At 40.7% G+C, this 23,303-nt stretch overlaps 1 protein-coding gene across 4 annotated transcripts; it reads right to left on the bottom strand.

Moving 5' to 3' along the window:
• Positions 1 to 294: 294 nt before the first annotated feature.
• LOC131695727 (sodium/potassium-transporting ATPase subunit alpha) lies at positions 295 to 19,713 on the bottom strand. Of its 4 annotated transcripts, none has more exons than XM_058984226.1 (9): positions 19,585 to 19,713; positions 19,257 to 19,523; positions 19,007 to 19,192; positions 16,510 to 18,105; positions 15,690 to 15,905; positions 15,171 to 15,265; positions 1,210 to 1,384; positions 912 to 1,144; positions 295 to 837 (listed from the first exon to the last, which is right to left on the bottom strand). In XM_058984226.1, the coding sequence occupies exons 1-9, from the start codon at positions 19,699 to 19,701 to the stop codon at positions 717 to 719; spliced, it is 3,006 nt and encodes a 1,001-aa protein (XP_058840209.1). In that variant the 5' UTR covers positions 19,702 to 19,713; the 3' UTR covers positions 295 to 716. The 4 variants fall into 4 exon arrangements, with proteins under 4 accessions (XP_058840209.1, XP_058840208.1, XP_058840207.1 ...); XM_058984225.1 differs by lacking the exon at positions 15,171 to 15,265 and adding an exon at positions 14,457 to 14,551; XM_058984224.1 differs by lacking the exon at positions 15,171 to 15,265 and adding an exon at positions 13,532 to 13,626.
• Positions 19,714 to 23,303: the final 3,590 nt, after the last annotated feature.

Below are 23,303 nucleotides of genomic sequence, written 5' to 3'. Positions count from 1 at the left end.
GAGTGTGCGTTCATGTAAAACGCGAACGCAAGTGCCGAAAACAATGGGAATAACGCACACACATATCTACTTATTGACATTTTCTTTTGTTTTGCCATGTAAAAACTACCGCACACGCAATTCAAGTAACGGTTAGGCGGTTCCGAAAAATGCGAAATTGGCGTGGGTGTGTTTGTGTTGTTCGGTACTTTTTGAGTGTCGAGTGTCTGTGTGTTTGTGTAGGTGGATATTTGCGACAGTGACTACGAACACATCACGAGCGTTTCGTTAGGCACGCTGTATGGCATCTGTTTGTACGAGTAGTGAGTTGTTGGTGTTGACTTCGGTCGATGGCTGGCGCGTGTGGCTTTCGCTTGCTCAAGAAGACAATAATATTATGACACGCACGAAGGTACGCGTGCGTAGAGACGTGATTAGGGGCGTGTGTGTTTATTTGTGTGCATTTATGTGACAGTGACGCGGAGGTGCAAGGGGATTTTGACTTGATGAGGACGGGAGATACTGCTTCTTCTCTTCTTCGCGATTTTTACTAGATTTTAACCTTTTGCTTTTCTTCGTGTGTGGAAATCATAATTTATAACTTTATATAAATTTAATAATTAAAAAAATATAATTACTTTTTTATGCTCATTTTTTGTTATTTTTTCACTGTTGTTTTCACCTTCTTTTTTCAGTTTTCTTCTTTAATTAATCTTTTTAAATATAAATTTGTTGACCTAGTAGTACGTCTCTTGTTCTAACCAACCACCTGGATTGCGTCTCAAGTAGAAACGACGGATCTCGTCGTACACGAAGATGGACAAGCTGAACGGCAAGGCTGGCAGCCACCAGACGAATCTACGGAAAAAAAGAAACCGGTCGGAATGTTATTCAGTATACACGGTAAAAAGGGGCTAGCCGCCGATACTTACTTGAGTGGGAACATGCGCAGGCCCTTGTCCATGCCGGGCGTGTACGAGAGAATGGCGGCCAGTAACGTTTCGAACACGATTCCGAAATTGAGCGCCCAGTTTCTCATGCCCTGGTGGAGGATCGAGTTACGGCGGGTCTTACAAATGATCAAATCGGCCCACTGGACAATAACAATCGACACGAAGAACGCGGTGTGACAGGTGAACTCGAGCGTCTTACGGTCACGGTAGGTCTGTAATACAAAAAAATAGATTATAGTACTAGATCTGGAGAGAGCCCACCGCAGTGATCACTTACCCATTCCTGTCCGTACGAATCGGTCAGATCGTTGACAGCCTTCGAATCCCAGCTCTTGCGAATGCCGAACAACTTTATCGGCAGGAATCCGTTCTCAGCCATGATGACAAAATAGACGAAGAATCCAGCAGCGGCCTGGATCATACCGATCTGACCGTAGGCCATCGAGATAAGTCTGTTCGATTCGGCCGGGGTAAAAAGTTAATTCGCCGGAGAAGAGAAAATAATGTTAATACAACTGGCATGGTTCTCGCTCGTTACAAAATGTAAACAAACAGCCGATTTCTGTAGCTATCAATCTAGTTGTCAGGGTTGGAAGCCCTGAAGTGCAAAATCGCCTGTTTTGGATTTTTCTCAGATTTGTAGTTAGTAATACTAAAAACTAGACCATAACCAAAATGTACTAAACTAAATGTTAACACGTTAGTAAGATTGAAGCAGTTAATCTACAGCAAACCTACCACTAATAGGTACAGAACATGTTGATTTTGGCTGCAAAGTAAAATGGATCATTGGAATTCAGCAAACTGGGCGTTAGATCCATTTGACATTGCAGCCGTGATTCAGCGTGTGTTAAGTATGCGGCGAAAAACGAACAAGCAAGCACGACATGACAGGATTAGATTGTATTTATAATTTTTAATATAGTTACAGAAAGGGATTTTTAATCAGGACAGAAACAAAAGCATGCGTTATTTATCAGGACTTTAGTAGAAGCGAAGGAGCGCTGTGAAAATCACAGGATAAGTGGAAAATAGACATTATTTGCGGAATTCGTAGGCAAAGCGAGGAAGCAATAAAGTAGCGTAGATCGGAAATGGAAATAATTAGAGCGAATAGTGACAGATTGAGGTAAATAAGTAAGAAAATAGTAGGCTTTAGATTTTTTTTTGTCGGAAGTGCAATCGAAGAAAGCAAAGAGAGCCGACGGTAGAATCGTTCGTGTATACTCACATTGCTGAACCGGGGGAGAAAAGCGAGAGCTTTCTCTAAATTAGTAGGTTTTTGGAAATGGAAGTTAATGAAAACGAAAAAAAAAAAATAACTGCCGAGTGATTGATTGGCAATGAAGGCAGCAGGATCTGAACCTAGGTGGCACAACGTGAGTTTCGAAGGATGGATGGTAGGAGGAATCATATAGCACACGCAGGAAACAAAGGATGTTTTTTCGAGGGGACGCACGGGATTTTTTTGTTTACATACACGGGAACAGTAGCGTCTAAAAATGAGCAATGTCATTCTAGGCGGCAGATTTGACAATTTTGCGCTGTAGAAGCTGACTCATGTCCTTGCGCCATGTGCCGAAATGTATTGTTCTTTCAATTTCAACTTTCCCTAACCTCGCTTGTAAAGTGATGGCACAAGGACACCTTGAAAGAGTTTTTCGAGTGGATTACGAATTTGAGGTGTAGGTGTGTGGTCATATTTGGTTTCAATGTGGCTGTTGTTTTTGTGGCGTTCCATTGTCTTTGTTTAGAGTAACAATCTAATCTAGTTGCTAAGGCTAAACCTATAACACATATAAAAGAGCAACAGATTACGTATGGTTACAGTCAGTTATTCATCTAGTGGTAAATCAGGTTAACTTGGAAATAATGACATCTAAAGGGTTTCTAAACTTGAACGAACTAACACCGAGCTACACATTTTTCTATGGTTGAAGTGAAACTTGAAAAGAAAAACATCCAAAGCAGTACAAGAAACGGTTGTGGGTTTATTTTAGTTGTCGGAGTTTTATCTAAATTGTTAACGTGTGCGCTGTAGTGTCAAAACTTTAACACAATTCCATTCCATATATAGAAAAATCCTTAACTACAAACACCTAAGAACGCGATTCGTTCTGTGTAACGAAATATCTAAATGTAAAATAAGCAAACAACTAAATAGAAAATAATAAATACAACTGAATAATAAAACACTCTCGAGCTGTTCTAATGCGGACACAGTGGTAAACAACGGCAATAGGACAAATCAGAGGTCTAGCTCTAAATAGGTCAGGTTTTTATTACTTTGGTTGAAATTCTTTGGAACATGGAAATAAGACCTAGAAGAGCACTCTAGTACTTGTTCATTCACGTGAGCGGAAGTGAAGACAGTGAACGTAAATAAACTAACTAGGGCTGAGTGAGTGTTCATGGGTTGTGCCGACGAAGGAATTGCTTTGCAATTAACGGGGATTGTGGAGCAAGGCTTTCGAAATACTAGATATGTAGGTTAGGCGGTACTTGAAGGTCGCTCTGGTATCTTTAGGTGTGTTTTGTCAGTGTGTGTGACTAATTCGAAGTACAGAAAGCTTAAATATATGTAGTATTAGAGTTCATTGAAAAGTGAGCGATCTGTTTTGTAATCCAGTGCATCGATGGAGAAAAGAAATGAAAATAGTTACTGTTGTATCCGCTCCTTTGTGGAAAACGATTTTTATATCAAATCGAAATTGTAATCGTTCCCTCAATTAATCACATCCTCAGAGCACGACGACTATCACAGAGGGGACACGTCAAAAGAAAACAGTAGTAACTTGAAGTAACAGCAAGAGAGATTTTAAAAAAGTGTGGGTTCGTGTACGTGTGAGCTGGTGAAACGAACGAACGTTCCGAAAACAACGAACCAAAACAAAAGAGCAACGAAAAATAGGAAAACATTGCGTTTGAACTTTGTTTGCAGTACGTTTTTTTTTTCTTTTATTTTAAATTTTGGTATTGGCGTTGGTGTCCTGACCTGCGGTTAACCAAGTTGTCACGGTACGGATCTCTCGGGCGACGCTTCATAATGTCACTCTCGGCGGCTTCGTAGGCGAGAGAGATGGCCGGTACCTACGCAGAGACACAGTGTGTTTTGTCGTCCGGACGCGCGCGGCGGGCGCCAAATGGACAGTAACGGTTAGTAACAGTCAACACGCAGGGGATATTTTGTTAGTTTTTATTTATTTTTTTTTTCGTTGTGACAGTTTTCCAAGGTCGATGGGCGCGGTGATCATGGTGGTAATAGTAGAAGTAATAATAAATTGTTGTTGGTAGTGGAGTGATTATGATGGTAGTAATAGAAGTGATGGTTATCGAAAAATGATCGAAATAAAGTTGTTTTTAGAAAAACAATTTACTACGGCATGAAATTAGTTCAAATCTAGTTCAATACTTCGCAGTTGGGAATATTCTTTCAGAGTTGTCACACACTAACCCAAAAAGAAAGACAAACGTTTAGTTAGAAACAAAAAGCGGAAAATGCTTAGAATAAAAATTTTTGGTACTTCAACCTAATTTACTATAGCGTTTTAGTTTTTTTTCGGTAGCGTGTAGTTTATTTTTTCAGTGTACCACAGTGCGCTAATAGAATTCGGACAGAGTTTGAAGAGCTTAGTCGAAGGAAGTGTTAAAAGATGTCGTGCATTTACTGCACGGCAAACACACACACACTCTATAGGGCTATTCCTCTAACTGCTTACTCACGGTGTTCTACTCTAGCATTCAAGGTGGAGAATCCACGCAACCAAAGCTAGCACGAGAGAGAAAGTGATTCTATTCTAACCTCACAAGAAGAGGATTGTGTGAAAAATAAATCTTCAGCCACATGTTCTTCTCGCTACTAGAGAGATAGAGAATGAGTTTTGCACAAACAAGTGTAAATTGTGTATTCCGATTTTTTGAATAGTATTTCGATTCAACTCCCACCCGCTGCTGTTTTGTTGACATATCAGTAATACCGAGTGTAGCTGAAACTGATACCGAACCGTTCGGCAAACATGATGTGTCCCAGGTTTGTGTAAGGAGGGTTTCGGGGGTTTGTTAGGGAAATAGTAGATTTGTGGGAGTGTGCTCTCAAAAACGTGCTTCAGGATGGAACATAAAACCAAATACGTATGACGGGCGGAATGGTTTTGGCTGGTTTTGATGGGTGGCAGGGAAAAACTTACCTTTTCCAACAATTTTGTGGGAATATGAGCTTCTAGTACTACTTTTTTCAATATTGTTAGAGATGTGGAAAAAGAAAAGCTACTCTACAGCAATAAGGTGTTTCCACTGGTCGAGGGAAAGGCGAAGCAGTAAAACTGCAACAGCTGTATCGCACCTTGGAAACATCTAATTGATTAGACTATTAGAAAAAAGCAATCGAATTAGTTTGGAGGTAGATGATAGATGAGGAAAAATTTACAAATGATTGCGATAGAAAGTCAATGAACAGGAAAGGAAAATCTTTATCACGATTGGTCTATTCAGGAAATTAGTCACATGGTACACAAAATACACACACACGCACAACACCGAGTATAACTAGAGGGCAGCATGCTGCGATCGTTCAAAGAAAGGATTTTTTTTCTTTCGACAGACGAGCGCCAACTTTGATCGGACACAGCAAGGCTGCTGTAAATTATCATGAGCAGATACCTCGTGAATATGAAGATGAGAAACAGATAAAGATAGCTGAAGGGACTACATCGACTAGACTAGAATGTGAATCATCAACCGAAAATAATTCGAAACAATTTTGTAACTAAGAAATGACAGCCAATTCGTATATACAGAACAATAATATTACTCGAAGATAATCGGATTTAAATAATGGTTGTGTTGTTACTTCATCTGGCGCAGTATTTTTTAACTATACGTACTATAACGGATATGATAGAATGTCAAAAATGTTACTATGTTCCTGTCATTGACGGGACAAAAGCGTGAAGTAGTCACCTACTTGAGCTTGCATTGAGAATTGCAAATCCTGAATTCGACAATCTCTAGTCGCAGGTATAAATGGAAACATAATGACAGAATTTTTCACATTTAGCAAGCAATTTTTGAGCAATCCCGACTAGAATTTTCAAGTTTTAAAGCCTTGTAACTGCCATTCGCGTGTCTAACACTTTCTGGCAAAGTGTAGTTGCGAATTCTCCCAGATTGGTGGTGCATACTAAACGGTACAGTTTAAACTAATCAAAAATATAAACCAATTTTGCGTTTACTCATGCTTTGAGCAGCTCTGCATCGATAAAGAGCAGGCATTGTAACTCTCTCTCTCTCTCACTCACGCGAGAAGAGGCTTATCCGATGTCCAACTTTTCCGAGATAAGATGAGTCGCAAAATTCTCCGTCTCCACAAATAACGTGGGAATAATTTTCCGGACAAAATTTATTTGATTTTTTCCTTCTCACCGGAGAAGATAATATTTTAATTTTGTGAAAATCGATGGAAGCGTCAAAATATACACTTAATTTCAAAGAAAAGCGGCAAAGAAGTACAGTACAGTACAAAGTCAAAAAACAAGTCTGTTTTTTCGTGTTTTGGAATAGCGATAGCAAGGCAGCTAGCGCAAAAAGGATACCGTGATAAACTCATTCACTTATTAGCCGGCGGTTTTATTTATCTGGAGAAATAACACGTTGTATTTATCCGTAGAAGTTGTGTGAGTGCCAATAACTTTTCGGGTGAAAATGTGAGTTTTTATTGTCGCAGTAAGAAATTATCCGCACGCATTTACTCATATAAACGATAAATTCAATGCCTGATAAAGAGTTTTCACTGCACTAGTCGTTATGCTGGTGTCCGGGATTTAATAATGACAGATGTGTTTAAAATTTACGGTGAACAATTTTCTAAAACATTAAATAATAGCGTTAGGCAATCATTCATGTTCAGTTGTATGCAGAATTCAGTAGAGATTTTCAGGAAGACATCACTAAATAAAACTTTAATCATTGCAAAGTGAGGTTAGATGGTGTTTGGATTTAGAGGAAAGTTGGCCAATTCGGACCCTCAGCTGTTTCTCAGTTTACATATCAAAGAGAACTTTTCATTTCCCAATTCGAAATTAAGTACAAAACATGGAAATAATATATTCGTTGTTTCGAATTGGGTAATCCGGGCCTTTCATGTACTTTTTCGCAGAACATTTTATACACAACATGGTAAAAGATCGGAAAAAGTCGCGTTTGGAAAGAATTTTCGCAAATAATTGGCCTTCATGGAAAAAATAATATATTTGCAAATTGGTTAGCACGTTCCAGTTCGACAACCCAACAACACATACTAGGTCCAAATTGGCCCAATTCCCCCTATTGGCACTCATATCGAAAATGTTTAAATGGTTAAAGTCTACAAAGGGTATCCTAATTTTTCGAAAATTACTTTTTTTGTATTTTTCCATTGTTCAAATAGTAATCCAGCTGTAGTGTCATACAAGAAGTTAGAAATTTATTTTTAGTTTTTTTTTGCTATTGATATTCAAAGTGAAACATTTAAGTAGTTCCGGTACTAGCTGGCGTTCCATATACAATTTAAAAACAATTTGTATGACGTGTCATAATTGTGCATGGAAAATTCAAGTAACCAGGGATACCAGGTGCACAGATTAACGTGCGTTTCACAGATTTCTAATGTACTGCACAGATATTTAAAACTGGCAGATTTTCACAGTTTTCTGTTATAATGCACAGATTTTTCAATCAACAAAAAAGGTCGTGACTTTTGAGACAAACTTAATTTTCCCTCAAGCACAGATTTTGCTATGTCTCAAAAAATATTACCTGGCATCTTTAAAGGTAACTCCACATACCAACGAGAATGGCATTTGATTTAGGTATACGGGTAGATGCTACACAGTGGCCGGACAAAAACTAAAAGTAATGTTTGTAGGTTTCTTATATATTGAATAATAACTCCAAATTTTGTGGTCACTGTATGAGAAGTAAATTTTTAATAGTATTTTAAACAGCATCTATGCTTATTTCAAATATATGCACAACTAGTTTCGTTCCAAAGGTAATTTAAAGAACTTTGTTTACATGTTAACATGGTTGCAAAAATTGATTCGAACTAGGCTTTATATTTACAAACATATTTTAAGGGTTTGGTAACAAATTAATTTTTCACAAATGTATTCTGTACAATCAGGTGAAATAGTTAGATTTTAATGTTTCGTGTTCCACTCGTCAGTAACTGACTCCAACTTGCTGTCAGACGATGTATGAAAACTAACACCAAATTGGCGTCAGCTAGACACTAAATTCACAGTTCACGCAACGTGTGTGAACGCCTAAAGCAACTGGCTGGTACCGAGTAATGTCTCGGTTAGCCCAGCACATAAGCTCTGGGTCGCTGACGAGTGTACGGGAACGAACTCTCTTTCGGCACGAGAGCCAAACGCCTGCGAGTATGCAACTTATCTGTTGCCCAATCCATCTTTTCAAAGCTAGTTCTTGTGCCCTTATGCGCAAATTGGTTTATCCATTTTTTTCCTTTGGGTAAATACATAGGAGAAACAGTTCGGAATGGTCATATATTATATATTCAATAAGATATTTTCTCTACTTTTAAAATTTCAAGGTCTCGTTGTGCCCTAAGGGTTCAAAATATTTTTAAATTTATCCCTGGTATGGAGGCGCATGGTGATTAGCGCCAAATGACGAGAGAATCAAATTTTCGCAAACACTTTATAAAGAGATTTAAAGTAGTTTCAACCCATTATTATCCCAGGAGGAGTAATTCAGACCGACGATTGGAAACTTCAGCGCTCACCAGCTGACAAATGAGAACGGCCTTCGACTCATTGATTTCGCCGCCTCCAAGATCTCCGCTACAGACGGAATCGTAAATCGACCACGTCCTGATCGATGGACGGCACATTATCGACGTCAGGACCTATCGTGGCGCTAACATCGACTCTGACCACTACCTGCTGATGGTTAAATTGCACCCAAAACTATCCGTCATTAATCATGTACGGTACCGACGGCCGCCTCGGTACGATCTGGAGCGAATGAAGCAACCAGATGTCGCCACTGTATACGCGCAGCACCTCGAGGCAGCTCGACGAGGCCCCTCTAGAGGACTGCTGGAGAACAGTAAAAGAAGCCATCAACAACGTAGCTGAGGACATTGTCGGGTACGAGGAACGATTGGTTCGACGAGGAGTGTAGAACGGTTTTAGGGGAGAAGAATGCAGCGCGAGCGGTCATGCTGCAGCATGGAACCCGACAGAATGTGGAACGATACAAACAGAAGCGGAGGCAGCAGACATGCCTCTTTCGGGAGAAAAAAACGCCGCCTGAAAGAAGCGGAGTACGAGGAAATGGAACTGCTGTGCCGTTCTCAAGATACACGGAAATTCTACCAGAAGCTCAACGCATCCCGCAAAGGCTTCGTGCCGCAAGCCGAAATATGTAAGGGATAAGAGCGGGAGCCTGCTGACGAACAACCGTGAGGTGATCGAAAGGCGGAAGCAGCACTTCGACGAGCACCTGAACGGAGAGGAGAATGTATGTACAGATGACCATGGTAACGGAGGATTTGACTATGTCAGTGCAGTTGAGGACGGGAATGAACCAACTCCCACGTGGATGAATGTTAAGGATGCCATCCAACAGCTCAAGAACAACAAAGCAGCTGGCAAAGGTGGTATCGCAGCAGAACTCATCAAGTTGGGCATGGAAAAGTTGGCCACTTGTCCGCACCGGTTAGTAGTCAGGATCTGGGAAACCGAACAGCTACCGGAGGAGTGGAAAGAAGGGCTGATCTGCCCCATTCACAAAAAAGGCGACCATTTGGAGTATGAGAACTTCCGAGCGATCACCATTTTGAATGCCGCCTGCAAAGTGCTATCCCAGATTATCTTCCGTCGTCTATCACCTAAAGTAAATGAGTTCGTGGGAAGTTATCAAGCCGGCTTCATCGACGGCCGGTCGACAATGGACCAGATCTTCACCGTACGGCAAATCCTCCAAAAATGCCGTGAATACCAGGTCCCAGCGCATCACCTGTTCATCGACTTCAAGGCGGCATACGACAGTATCGACCGCGTAGAGCAATGGAAAATCATGGACGTAAACAGCTTTCCCGGGAAGCTGACTCGACTGATCAAAGCAACGATGAACGGTGTACAAAACAGCGTAAGGATTTCGGGCGAACTTTCCAGTCCATTCGAATCTCGACGGGGACTGAGACAAGGTGATGGACTCTCGTGTCTACTATTCAATATCGCTCTGGAAGGTGTGATGCGACGAACCGGGCTCAACAGCCGGGGCACGATCTTCACGAAATCCGGCCAAATTATTCTGGAACTTTCTATAGGTTTATTTTTTAATTTGAATGAAATAGTACTCCAGTCATATTTTGTCAGCCTCAGTCTAAAAACTTTCTCGTTTATCGCAAACCAACTGTTTTGGAAAAGTGACGTAAGTTAACCGTGCTGTTTGAAGACATCGTTTACAGCTGCAGCAACAAGAATTCGCTAAATCCAAGAAAATATAACCATATATTACGATTCGTGAAACAACTTTGTCAGATCAATCAAACATTATTAGAGCATGAAAATTAATACTCCAGAAGAAGTTTCACACGAGCGCTTGATTCGAAATGCTTTTTTGTTGCCCGGTAAATTGAAACTAGATAATATAGATAGTAATAGGTCGCTATTTAGGTAAGTAAAATTTGTTTCCAACTGTATTTTATGATATACTAAATATGCAACAATTCCTTGAACACGCATTCGTGGCAAGGAATCGAAATTTTAGTTATAATACTGTTACAAATGTGGTACACGTATTATAGCTCGTTATAGTCGTTCTGAAATGGGTCACTGGAAAATCGGTAGAGCTAACACCTACTATATCCCGAGCTTAAGTTGCTTGGTCCAATTATCCCAGGACCATCCGCAGAAAACTTTTTTTTCTGATAATAGGAAGGTAGTGATCACGATCTGAATGTGTGGAGAGGCAAAAAAGTTGTGTTTCCAATAGACGAATTTCGCACCAACTCGAAGAGGGTGGCAGAACCCTCTCAGATTTTAATGAAGCTTTCTGTACATGAGAACTTTGTCGCAAAAAGCCACGTTGCATACTTTGTTTTTCCAAAAATGATCTAGACTGTCTTTTGAAAAGGGCCAAACTGTTTTTACCAATTTTTTTCAAACGGCTATAGTCTAAAAATGACAAATCCTACAAAAAATGTTGTAGCAGTGATTTTTACAAAATTAGTCGCATTGTCGAATAAAAATATTGAAAAAAAATTTCATTGACTACTACACTATTTTAAAAATTTAAAGTCGATTTACAAAAAAAAATCCATTTTTGATTTGGATGAAATTTTGTTCCAAGATAGATAATTATGTTCCCTACCTACCGTCAAAAATTCATGTTAGGCACTTTTAAGGAAAAAAAGTTATTTGAAAAAAAAACTTTTCCTTGTCCAAACTGATTTTTTTCTTCAGAGAGAGAGAGAGAGAGAGAGAGAGAGAGAGAGAGAGAGAGAGAGAGAGAGAGACGTTGAAATTTGTTTTACCCAAGTACACGGGATAAAAAACGTGCAAACGTGGTGCCACCATATTGTATTTTCTCCGGATATTAACTACTCGATTTTGCAATTGAAAGTTGAGAGTCACCAACGCTAAACCAAAGCGTAAAAAGGATGCTCTAAAGACAGCAATTGAAAAAGCATGGAACAACATTCCAGAAGAAACCGTGCGAGTCAGCTGTTCCAGTGTCACTCAAATAACTGTTATACAGCACCTAGAAGATTATCGCAAATAAATAAGTCATAAGGCAATTTCGAATAATTTTAAAGTGAAAAAGATCTGAACTATGCAAGAAATATTTCGCCAAAGTTTTTATGGTGAAAAAAATATTACAAAATCATTAGGATACCATTTGATACGCTTTCGCTTGATTTTCTGAGTGGCGCGCACTTTGTGCACTAGCACGTCTGCCGGAAGGTCATAATATTGGCAAAATATGGCGCTTTTTATACACACAAACATTGCAGAATATGTAAAATCCCTAATATAGACAATTTTGGCTCCAATGAATTAGGTACTTCTAATCGCTGTTTTGAACCACTGTGCACTGTCCCCGTGTAAGGTGGCATATCGTATTTCGGCTGACAATTCAAGCACCGACAATCGGTTCTCATGGTAAAGAAGAACCCGTTTCCCTTTGTCATGAAACATGCTGGTAGCCTCGAACGATTCGTAGTAACTCTCCTACCAATAGAAGACAAAATATTAGGTCGTAAGATTTGAGGCCGATTCCTAATAACCCTGCCACTTGTAGTTTTACAATCCGTATATTGCAAATAATTATTTTCACACGAGTATTTTTTATAATTTTCTTTAATTAGTAACCACTAGCTAATTGAATATCGTTTAAAAAAGACTAATGAATTACCAAAAATCCCTTCTGCTTGGATCAAGATAAGGTCAGATTGAATCGCAGGTGGTTCGATTTTCGAAAGTAAATGTTGGAGAAGTGAATCGGAATTTCAGTATGCAAAGAAAAACTGAGTATACAAGGTCTTGGTATACAAGTAGAGGTGTCAGCGTACAAATTAGATAAAATGAAAAGTCTAGCCACAGGAGTTTTTTCCAGTGCAAAATGTTTCGTTTCCTTCACGAAATAATTCTTTTTAGAGGGAATAGCTTTATAGATGCGGCTTGGCGAATTGTCATTAAATGAACAATAATATTAATAACATATCATTGCATACATCAAAAGTTTAAATTTCTTAATACAATAATGAATAGTATCAGCCATTAATAGTTCTGGACTATTTTTTAATTTACTTTCTTAAAAGTAAACTGGTTCTTGTTTGACATTGCCACTCTTACTTCACAATGGTTTTAGCCACAGAGGTTAGAATGTATGACAGTTAACCCAGCAAAAGGATAACGTTCAAGGTGGCTGAATATAACGTTTCCAAGAGATTCATAGTTTGATGATATCATAAAGACAGGTTTATTTTAGTGTGATGAATATTAAGTGAATAATAGAAAATAACATTAAGAATGCTGCATTACTAGTTACTAGTTACTACTGTAGTTCTCACACAAAAATGTCAAAATCAGGTTTCTGAAACCCGATTTTCTATTCAGCATTAACGAATAAAATTATACGTTCTAAATTTCTGATTTGTAATAATTCTGTAAAAATGCAACAGAGCAATCGTATCTTTATAAAAAGTCTATTTCGTTCACTGCTGTCTTTTTTTTGTTTTACTGGACACAAGATTCACAGTTGTACACGTACACGTACAATTGTTACATGCAATTATTACATTTTTTACCGACTATTACTAACAAATCAACGATCTTATTCACAGCACAACCATTATTTAAAAACAACCCACGGGTAGAGGTAAAGGACAGAGAAAAAAAAACCAACCCAAAACCGAACAGATAAAAAATACTCCCCACTAATTAGAAACAAAAACCGCTAGAATCCCAACGTGAAACAACAGTTTTTTTTAAACTTCATAACACCCAGACACGTCGGACATTTTTAGTTTTTCTGGCGGAGTTAGTACCGCTTCTTTTTTTTCGTTCGACGTTTCCGGTGGTTTTTACCTTTCATTGACCAATTTATCAGTAAACGGATTTCGGGGCTGACGTTTCATGATATCGGACTCGGCTTCCTCATAGGCTAGCGAAATGGCAGGGACCTGTACGTGTGAGCAGTGGTGTGTTATTTTTTAGTTTTTTTTGCTTCAAATGCCGAAATATGATATGAAGTTGGTTGTGAGTTTACTTTTTTTTGTTCAAAAATAATGAGAAACGAATAGTAGTACGGACAGCTAATCAACAAGTATAAAACGAGAGCAATTAGATATTGCTTTCCCTTTTTCTTGTCTAACGTATAAAAATCACATTGATAGCTTTCTAGAGGTTGCTTTCTAACTGATCGAAGCATTGATGATGGTAAAACTGCTCCTGCTCGAAACTGGATCATGTGGGTCCACAAGATGAAAAGATGGTTCGGTGAAAAATAAAACCAAAAACATTTTTGGTGTATGGCAAACTGATAAGCTTTACAAAAATAACTAAACTATACAGAAAACAGTGCAGGAACAGTTGAGATTAGTCTTATCCTAAAGACGAGATAGGAAGGAGCTGCTTGTTGGTGGAGTAGTAGTTTGTGTGTTTTTTTTATCGTGTTCGGTAGTGTTTGTGTACATCATTTGCGAGCAAGTTATGTTCCCAAACGGGCAATTCATAGCACATTGCTTGTACTTAAACTATGGTTAATTCCGTCGCTATTCGAATGCAATCGGGTTAGTTCTGGCAGCGTCGGCGGGCAAGGCACTCATCGCATGCACGTTCGGAGCTAGTTTTCCCCAGAAAAAACATTGCGTAACGATTAATCCTCCTTAAAGTAGGGATTAGTAGATCTGCGTTCCATTTAGTACTCAGGCAAGCCACCCAAGAATGGTGTTTTTTTCTTATTTTTTTGTACAGCTGGCGGCAAACTATAAACAATAGTAAAAATAAAAACCTTTCGTTCACGAGCTTGTCGTTGAACGGATCACGTGGCGGCCGTTTCATGATGTCGGATTCGGCATGTTCGTAGGCCAGAGATATGGCGGGTACCTTACATTTTGATAAATCATTTTTTCGAAACAGCCAATCGAGTTGTTCACGATGAAAAGAATAAAAAAATGATGAATTTTCAAACGGGACAATGTAGATTTAAAACTAAAAGTATACTGGAGCTCGTGAAGGGACCTGACTTAAAGAATGACAAAAATCAATGCTGGCAATTATGTGCTTAGTCTTAAGGTGAGAGAAGTAATCCGGTGCTAATTATAAGAAAAAAATAAATACGGAATTTTATTTAGCGAAAACTAACGAAGAGAAACAACAAATTGTGTTCTACTACAAGCAATAGATTTTTGTTTGTTTCGGGTTACAGTGACGATTTGTCTCATTTTTTTTCTGGCATAGGAATACACACGCTAGCGAGAACTTGAGTAAGAGGCGATACCGAGAATCACTGCCGCGGAGAAGTACTCGAGCAAATTTTGTTTTTGTTTCTGAGAGATGCCAATTGTCGTACAAAGGTGGCAAAAAGGATCAAGCTAGTGAATACAAAAAAGTACATAATAAATAGAAGGATATATTGGAATACAATATCAAAATATGAATAGTTTAGAGACTGGCCAGCGAGTTCGGACGCGCAGAAAACGAACATTTCGCTTTTGGTTTGTACCTTTCGTTGACCAGCTTGTCCTTGTAGGGATCACGCGGCCGGCGTTTCATTATGTCCGCCTCGGATTCTTCGTACGCAAGAGAAATGGCAGGGATCTAACGACAAATTACGTTACGCGGGGTCGGTTGATTGTTTGGTAGGGTAGATTTTTGATCCCCAGTGTGAGTGTGTATTTCAAACAGAAAGAAAATTGATTAGAGCTAAAAAAAGTAATCTGAGTTTGGGTTTACTTGGTTTAAAAATATTCCCGCCCGATAAGCTACTGTCGTATCTAGCCCTAACCTGAAATGGACCTAGCCCTAGAGTATTTGAACTTACGAACAATCTTGCGCTGCATTTACTTGCGACGAAAATTCTCCTCACTCAAGGAAGAGATATAAGTATAAACTGTCATTCAATGTAAGTAACATAACCTCTTCATATCAAATACGTTCATGTTTAAGATAGAGAAAAAGGGTACAGACGGTGAGAGTTAAATGGCGACCGCGCGGGTGTTCAACCGGGCTCGCCTTGACTTACCATGTCAGTTCCCAAATCGATGCACAGAATGGTAACGGTACCGAGCGGGAGCGGAATGTCGCACAGAATGAACGCCAAGAAGGGCGAGATCTCCGGAATGTTGGATGTCAGCGTATATGCGATCGACTTCTTCAGATTGTCGAAAATCAGACGTCCCTCCTCCACTCCGGTAACGATCGAGGCAAAGTTGTCGTCCAGCAGGATCATGTCAGCGGCCTTTTATGGATTGAAAAACAAAAGTAAGACATTAGATACTGTTCGTTGGGGATTTAAGCGTGGTGGAGAATTGCATTGTTCCAACAAATTTGTCTCACGCTACAAACCTCCTAACCTTACAAATGAAATAAAATAGATTTTCGACGGAACGCTCGAGTAGCTTGTTTGCAAATATAGTTTGAAAAGTGGAACAATGCAATCCGCCATAACAACATTCAAATATGTTAGTAGCCCATTTCGTTAGACGGAGTAATGTGTAACTGAAACAATCATGGGGACAGTGAATTGGAATCCCGAACAACAGCTTCTGTTCGTGTGCTGAAGAGGTAGAGTATTAATCCTGTGTTTGCGCTGTGTACCTATTTACAGTAAAGTTAGTGATTGTTGATGAATTCTAAGGCATAATGTGGTGCGCATTTGTCAGAGGTGCTCGGAGGAGAGGACTAGGTATGTACTGGATTAAAGACAGTATTCGGTGTTTTGTTAGTTTAGGTACCTGTCAAGGGAGCAGCTGGTTGAGGGAAGCTTCCCTGACAGATCCTCGCGAAAAACTGTGTCTACTAGTGAGCTATGTAGTGAGACGATCGCGATCGATTGGACTTACCTGTTTGGATACGTCTGACCCGGCGATACCCATGGCAACACCGATGTCGGCCTTTTTCAGAGCAGGTGAATCGTTCACACCATCACCGGTGACAGCGACAATAGCACCCAACCGTTGGCAGCCCTCAACAATAATCAGCTTTTGTTGGGGAGAGGTACGAGCGAACACAATTTCAGTGTGGTAACGCAGAATTTCATCGATCTGATCTCCGGACAGATCACGCAGTTCCGAACCATGCACAACGGCGGCCTTAGCCTCACGTGGATTAACCTCCGAAACCGGGATGTTGAGACGCTGGGCAATGTCTTCAACGGTTTCGTTACCCTCCGAAATGATACCGACTGATTTGGCAATAGCCTTGGCAGTAATCGGGTGATCACCAGTGACCATGATAACCTTGATACCGGCAGAGCGGCATTTGGCGACGGCATCTGGTACTGCGGCACGTGGAGGGTCAATCATGGACATGAGGCCGACGAAGCGCAGGTTCTCAACGGGGAAGTTCACATCGTCAGCATTGAACTTAAAGCCTTGAGGGAATTTATCCGATGGCAGCATAAAATCGCAGAATCCGAGCACACGTTCTCCAAGTCCACCCAGCTCCAGATATGCGTTGTTGAAGGCTTCCTTCATCTCTTCGTCCATCAGCTTCTCCTTGCCGTTGATAAAGATGGTCGAACAGCGTTCCAGAATACGTTCAGGGGCACCCTTCATGACCAGCAGATGGCGAGGATCGCTGGGATCTTCTGTCTCGTGGATAGAAACCTGATACTTGTTGGTCGAGTTGAAGGGAATTTCGCAAACCTTCTTGTTGCGCTTGCGAATACTCAATATGTCTCCGAGGGCAAGTTCCATACATTTTAGTAGAGCAGCTTCCGAGGCATCGCCGCTGACTTCCTTCTTCAGAATTGGAACACCGTCTTGACCTCCCTTGAATTCGGCACGGTTGCACAGGGAAGCAATTCGAGACAGAGCCTTGAATCCGGGGCTGGTGCGATCGTACTGCACACCGCTCTGATCCTCAGTGGTATCCGCTTCAATGATTTGATTGTCGAACCACATGTGAGCGACAGTCATACGATTCTGGGTTAGTGTACCGGTCTTATCCGAGCAGATGGTCGAGGTCGAACCGAGCGTCTCTACAGCTTCCAGATTCTTAACCAAACAATTCTTCGAGGCCATGCGCTTGGCAGTTAGGGTCAAACAAACAGTGACGGTGGCGAGCAGACCTTCCGGGACGTTAGCGACGATAATACCGATCAGGAAGATAACAGCGTCCAGCCAGTGGTAACCGAGAATGAAGGCAATAACGAAGAAGGTAACACCGAGGAACACAGCCACGCCAGTAATGATGTGAATGAAATGGTGGATTTCCTTAGCGATCGGAGTTTCACCGGTGTCCAGACCGGAAGCGAGACCGGCGATACGACCCATCACGGTGTGATCGCCGCAGCTGATGACGACACCCTTGGCGGTACCTTCCACAGCGTTGGTCGAGAAGAAGGCCAAATTTTTCGTTTCCAGTGGGTTATCGTGGGTGAATTCGGGTCCGCGGGACTGGGGCTCAGACTCGCCGGTAAGCGACGAATTGTCAACCTGAAATAAACGAGGAAAGTGGGTTAATGTTAGATCATGTAGTAAGAGATTTGGGGTGGCCCTCGAACGCGGTAGAAGTGAATGGGTGTGATATAAATATGCTGCCATATAACGGCAATGAATTTTAGTATGGCAACCGGTTGATGGTGCATTTCAGGTCGATGTTTGAACTGTAACACAATTTCATGTGGGACGGGACGTGCAGGTACGAAAAAATGTAATGCCATGTACAGTCAGGGAGAACTGTCAAATGTAGTCAGTCCATTAAAAAAATGTGAGGCAGAAAGAGTGGCTATGCGAGACAAAAGATGAAATAAATTTCACCACTTCTAGATAGACTGGGTTGTTTGTAAATATTGTCGTACATCAGTTCGTTCGTTACAGCTGTTTAGCAAATTTAGCAATGAGAGCGAATATATAAAAGGATGCTTAGAGCTGTTTCCTTCTGCAAACAAATGCTACTCAAACGTTTCAAGTACGTTTCGAGTTTGATAAATGAGGAAAACGACGTTGAAGTACAAAACACACTACGGTGTATCAATCAAACGTAAATTAGTTCAGGTCGTTCTAGTGCTCAGGAGTTGAGAGCCTTGACAAGTCAATCGACGTGATGCCGCTACAACCGGTCGTCAGCTGTACTGCCTATGATCGCAAATCAGTCCCATAAAAATAATAAATCACATAGAAAATAGGACAAATATGCGATTATCGGCAGTGTATGTGTAGTATGATTTTGTCGCAGCTCGTTGTCCTATTGAATCACAACCATTTGACGACTAAATTGCTTTGTGCTCCACATTCTTGATTTGAATTGAATTAGAGCTCAATTCCAAAGAATGAAAACATAATTTATGGCGATACCGAGCAGTTACCACTATTCTTACGAAGCGGGGAAACATACCTTAAAGCTTCGTGCCTCGATGATACGAATATCGGCGGGTATCCTGTCACCAAACTTGACCTCTACGACATCACCGATAACCAGATCTTCAGCGCGGAGTGTCAGCTTCTCACCTTCACGTAGCACGGTAGCAAACTGGGGCACCATGTTCTTAAACGATTCCATAATCTTTGAACTTTTCGATTCCTGTAAAGTTAATGAAATATGTAATTTCCTTCCGCGACTTCTTCTCTAATGGCGATTTGCTTACCTGATAATACGAGAAAATACCGGTAACTATCACGACGGCGGCCAGCACAATACCGAGGTACAGGTTATCATCGGCCGGTTCCTCGACGGTACTGGCCTGAATCGAGTAGGCCACGAAGCAGAGTACAGCACCGATCCACAGCAGCAGAGCGAAGCCACCGAAGAGATTCTTGCAGAACTTGACCCATTCGGGCGTCTGTCTAGGTGGGGTAAGTGCGTTTGGTCCATCTCGTTCTAGGTTCTCCTTTGCTTTCGCGTGGCTGAGACCCTGTTGAAAAAAAATGTCGTTAAAGCCATTGACACGGAAACGACCGATCGAAGAAGCTTACATTTTCTGGATGTGTCTGTAATCGCTGGTACAGTTCTTCCGCTGTGATTTTGTGGAAATCAATATCCAACTCCTGCTTTAGGTCATCCAAATTATCTCCTTTCTTCTTTGGTGGCATTTTGCGTCTTGTCTGTTGGTGGTATCAAAAAATAATAAACAATTAGTTTAAAAAAATATATGTACCCTAGACGGTAGCAGAACCAGATCGAACGAGTTCCAACAGTAAACTGCCAACAAACCGGACTTCGCGAGTTCACTACAACCATCACGAAGTCAAAAGCTACATTGAGATAATGTAGCTTTTGACTTCGTGATGGTTGTAAAGCGTACGCGATTAGATATCACATATGGCACTTTCAATTGGGTTAATTGTAGACGCTGATATTCCTTCGCCTTGCGCATCGCTGATTAATTAATAAACGTGTAATCAGCTGTTAGATTCGACTTGATATTATCTAACTTTGATATTTTTTGCATTCGGTTAATTGAGTTGTATACATTTTCAAACCGGTTAACTTGTGTGACATGTGTTACGTAATGGCAGAAGAGGTTTCATACAGCAACATAGCCATATTACACTGTAGCTTGTTGGATTTCGTTCGATCGGTTCTCCAAGGATAAGTCGATAAAGCTGTTTACTAGGTAAATTAGATCTCTCGCACCACCGATGCCTCTATTGCAGCGCGTTTGTGTGTCTGTTTAGGGCTGTTTAGCTATCAACACCGACGCGACTAATTGAGCTATAAACGGTGCCGAGTATTGATTGCAGGTTTGCCGGCAGTCTAGCTCGTGATTGGTTAGTAGTACTTTATTGTTACGTTGTGTGAAATGTTAAATCCCGAAAAGGAAGGAAAGTCCAAAGTAGAAAATTTACCGTCCCGATAGCTTACCCAAGATCCGGTTTCTGAAATCGTAAACAGGCGTGCATTACAAGTGTTAGTACTGTGCTATCTGAAGAGACTTAAATGAGGTTAAATATAGACAGGTGATTAGGAGTGTCGAGAACTTGCACAATTAGCGTAATATTAAGGACAGTATGTACATTAATTTTGAACGATTGAAACCTACGAGTCTAATGCTTATTAGTTAGTTGTTTGGTACTATAATAAAGTGACCTTTTCGCATGATCAATGCGATCAGCTTTAGGCGGGGGACACTAGCGTGTGAGACTGAGTGCAACCGGGTAGATCACGTTTATTTTCGAATGACGTTTTGTGAATTATTGATCTGTTCCTTATAGCCTCCCCATGGCCAACCTATAAAACTACTTTCAATATATAAGCGTCTCATTTTATATTTTCCAATCTGTTGTTCACATCATTTTTCATTGCAGTTTTATGTGGATTTTGTATCGAAGCAATCGCCTTCAATGACATATTTACACCGGTATAAGATTTTTTACAGTTTACTAGTACTGCTGAAACTCGATTCGATTCGATCGAAACAAATCGCATTTTTCTAAGTCTATGTAAACAGTACAAGCGAACTGTTCAATTAGGTTTTACACCAACCGATGAAACCCTACTAAATCAGCCAGATGAACTGATCGTTTGGCAATTTCTCGGCAGTTAGCAGTTACGAGAGTTCAAGTGCAACAGATGAACATCCGTTGCACTCGAACTCACGCAACTGACGAAGTAAACAAACCATTGAGAATTGTCAAACATGACCTTTATTCATCATGTCATCATGAGTTCATTCGTGTCGTCATCTTGTACAACTTCAAGTCTATGTAAAGAGTATACTAGTGAGCTGTCATGAAAAGTGAGGTTAACTGTGCCAGTAAACAAACTAACGGCTACCATTACTTTAAGCCGATCAAATTTTTTGAAAATGGTACATTTTCGAGTAATTTTAGTCAAGGGCCAATATACATTTTGAGCGAAAATTTCGTTACTCACAGAGCAGAGATATAATACAAATTCGTTCAAAGGCCACTGGATTTCAAAATTTACTTTGACAATTAAGCAGACAATAGGTGAAAAGCAGTTGCTGTCTCCATTTACTGTTTTTGACATCTGTCGACAAAACTAGCGAATCGTGTTCGTTAGCTGGGGCGAGGTCGTGATCCATATAACGAATCTGCGCTGTAATATCAACAACTATTTTTAACGGTTATCACTTAGACGAGAATATAACCCTTAAAGCGTTTTTTGACAGGTTACTTCTACGCTTAATCATGAATTACACGAGAATAGGGTGACCATATCCGGCAAGTAAATTCCTAGGACATGCCCCCTCGTTATTTCTTGAACGAGCGCAACGAAATTCTTTCCAGGTTTTCGACAATCGAAGCATTACTAGGGAATCTGGCTGGCAGAGTTCAGAATGTCTTTCATGAAAATTAGATTACCGAGCGCACTTCTGCGAATTTGCACACACACACGGGGTTCTTCCTACAATCAGCGAAGGTTTCAAGCTGTTGTTGAAAAAATCTGCAATCCTCAATTGAGCGAATGAGACGAAATACTTCGAGATCGTCTGCGTAGCAGCGGCGAGAAGTCTTCAGTATCAAATACATGCCATTGAAGTAGAGTAGAAATATCAACGGTCCTAAGTAGCTTCCCTGACATAAAAGTAAATATGGGTGCCTGGTAATCTCCAATGACAACGACTATCGCGCGATCTGTGCGCTAGGATCGAAACAACTACAAAAATGATCGCTGATTAGAGAATTCTAGTGATAGTGATGGTGTAGGATATTGGGCGCGACAGCCTAATCTGTGTTCAACTTCCTGACGTGGAATCATGGGGATGCTTGCAATGAGCATGAAGTGGTTCCATAATCACCAGCTCGAGACAATGAAGTTAGTCCACGATAGTCGTTGATGTCTCGTTCGTTTTCCTTCTTATGGTCTGGAAACATGTTCGCGAATTTTCAGCAAGATGGTAAAAATCCACTGGCGAGAGATGCTTGAAAGATGTAATGAAGCGCCAAAGGGAATGCGCCAGGTCCCGGGTTCAAAGACGATTTATGGCGAGAAGAAGCTCTGGTAATCATCGTTTCATCGACATTGACATCACTGGAACCGTTTCGATTCGCTCTTACAGTTTCCTGTTTTAAAGTTTTGGTTTTGTTTATTTATGACATTTTACCACGGTTAAGGCATTCATGTCAATGGAAAGAATAAGAAGATATAGATGGGGATACAAACACATTTGTCGCTCAAATCTCGAGCTTCGTTTCTTTAATGAAGCGTAGTACTGCCTTCTCTCTGTTGTCGTCGTTCGCTAAGATTTCCGTAACTGATCCGTTGATACTGCACTGTTGTTGAATCTGAACATATCCTCGGCAGTCTACTAGAACATGCTTCACTGTTATTGGAATTCCGCAGTAGCAGCAGCTCGGCGGGGTTTGTGCTAGCATTATGTATGAATGACTAAAACAAGCGTCCCATATTTTCTTCTTGATGAAGCGTACGACATCTTGAGAAGGAATTGGAATGTTCTAAGGATTTCCAGTTCTTCCTTCGATCGCAAGTCTGTCTGCTTCCACATTACCGGAAATATCTGCATGTCCTGGAATCCAGCTGAGCGTGATTTTTCGTCCTTCGAGTGCACGTTCCAGTTGTTGGATCCACAGGAGCCTCGAGCGGCCTCCGCGGAGGGCGTCAAGGCAGTTAGCGGAGTCGGTTAGGATGATTGTCTCGTTGGTCATTGAAGCAGCAGCAGCCAGTGCATATGTTTCGGTTGAGAATACGCTGCAGGGTACCGGTAGAA

The sequence above is a fragment of the Topomyia yanbarensis genome, unplaced genomic scaffold (assembly GCF_030247195.1).
Source record: "Topomyia yanbarensis strain Yona2022 unplaced genomic scaffold, ASM3024719v1 HiC_scaffold_5, whole genome shotgun sequence".
Classification (NCBI taxonomy): domain Eukaryota; kingdom Metazoa; phylum Arthropoda; class Insecta; order Diptera; family Culicidae; genus Topomyia; species Topomyia yanbarensis.
The sequence above is the reverse complement of the archived record's forward strand: the minus strand, read 5'-3'. Positions and strand labels throughout refer to the sequence as shown.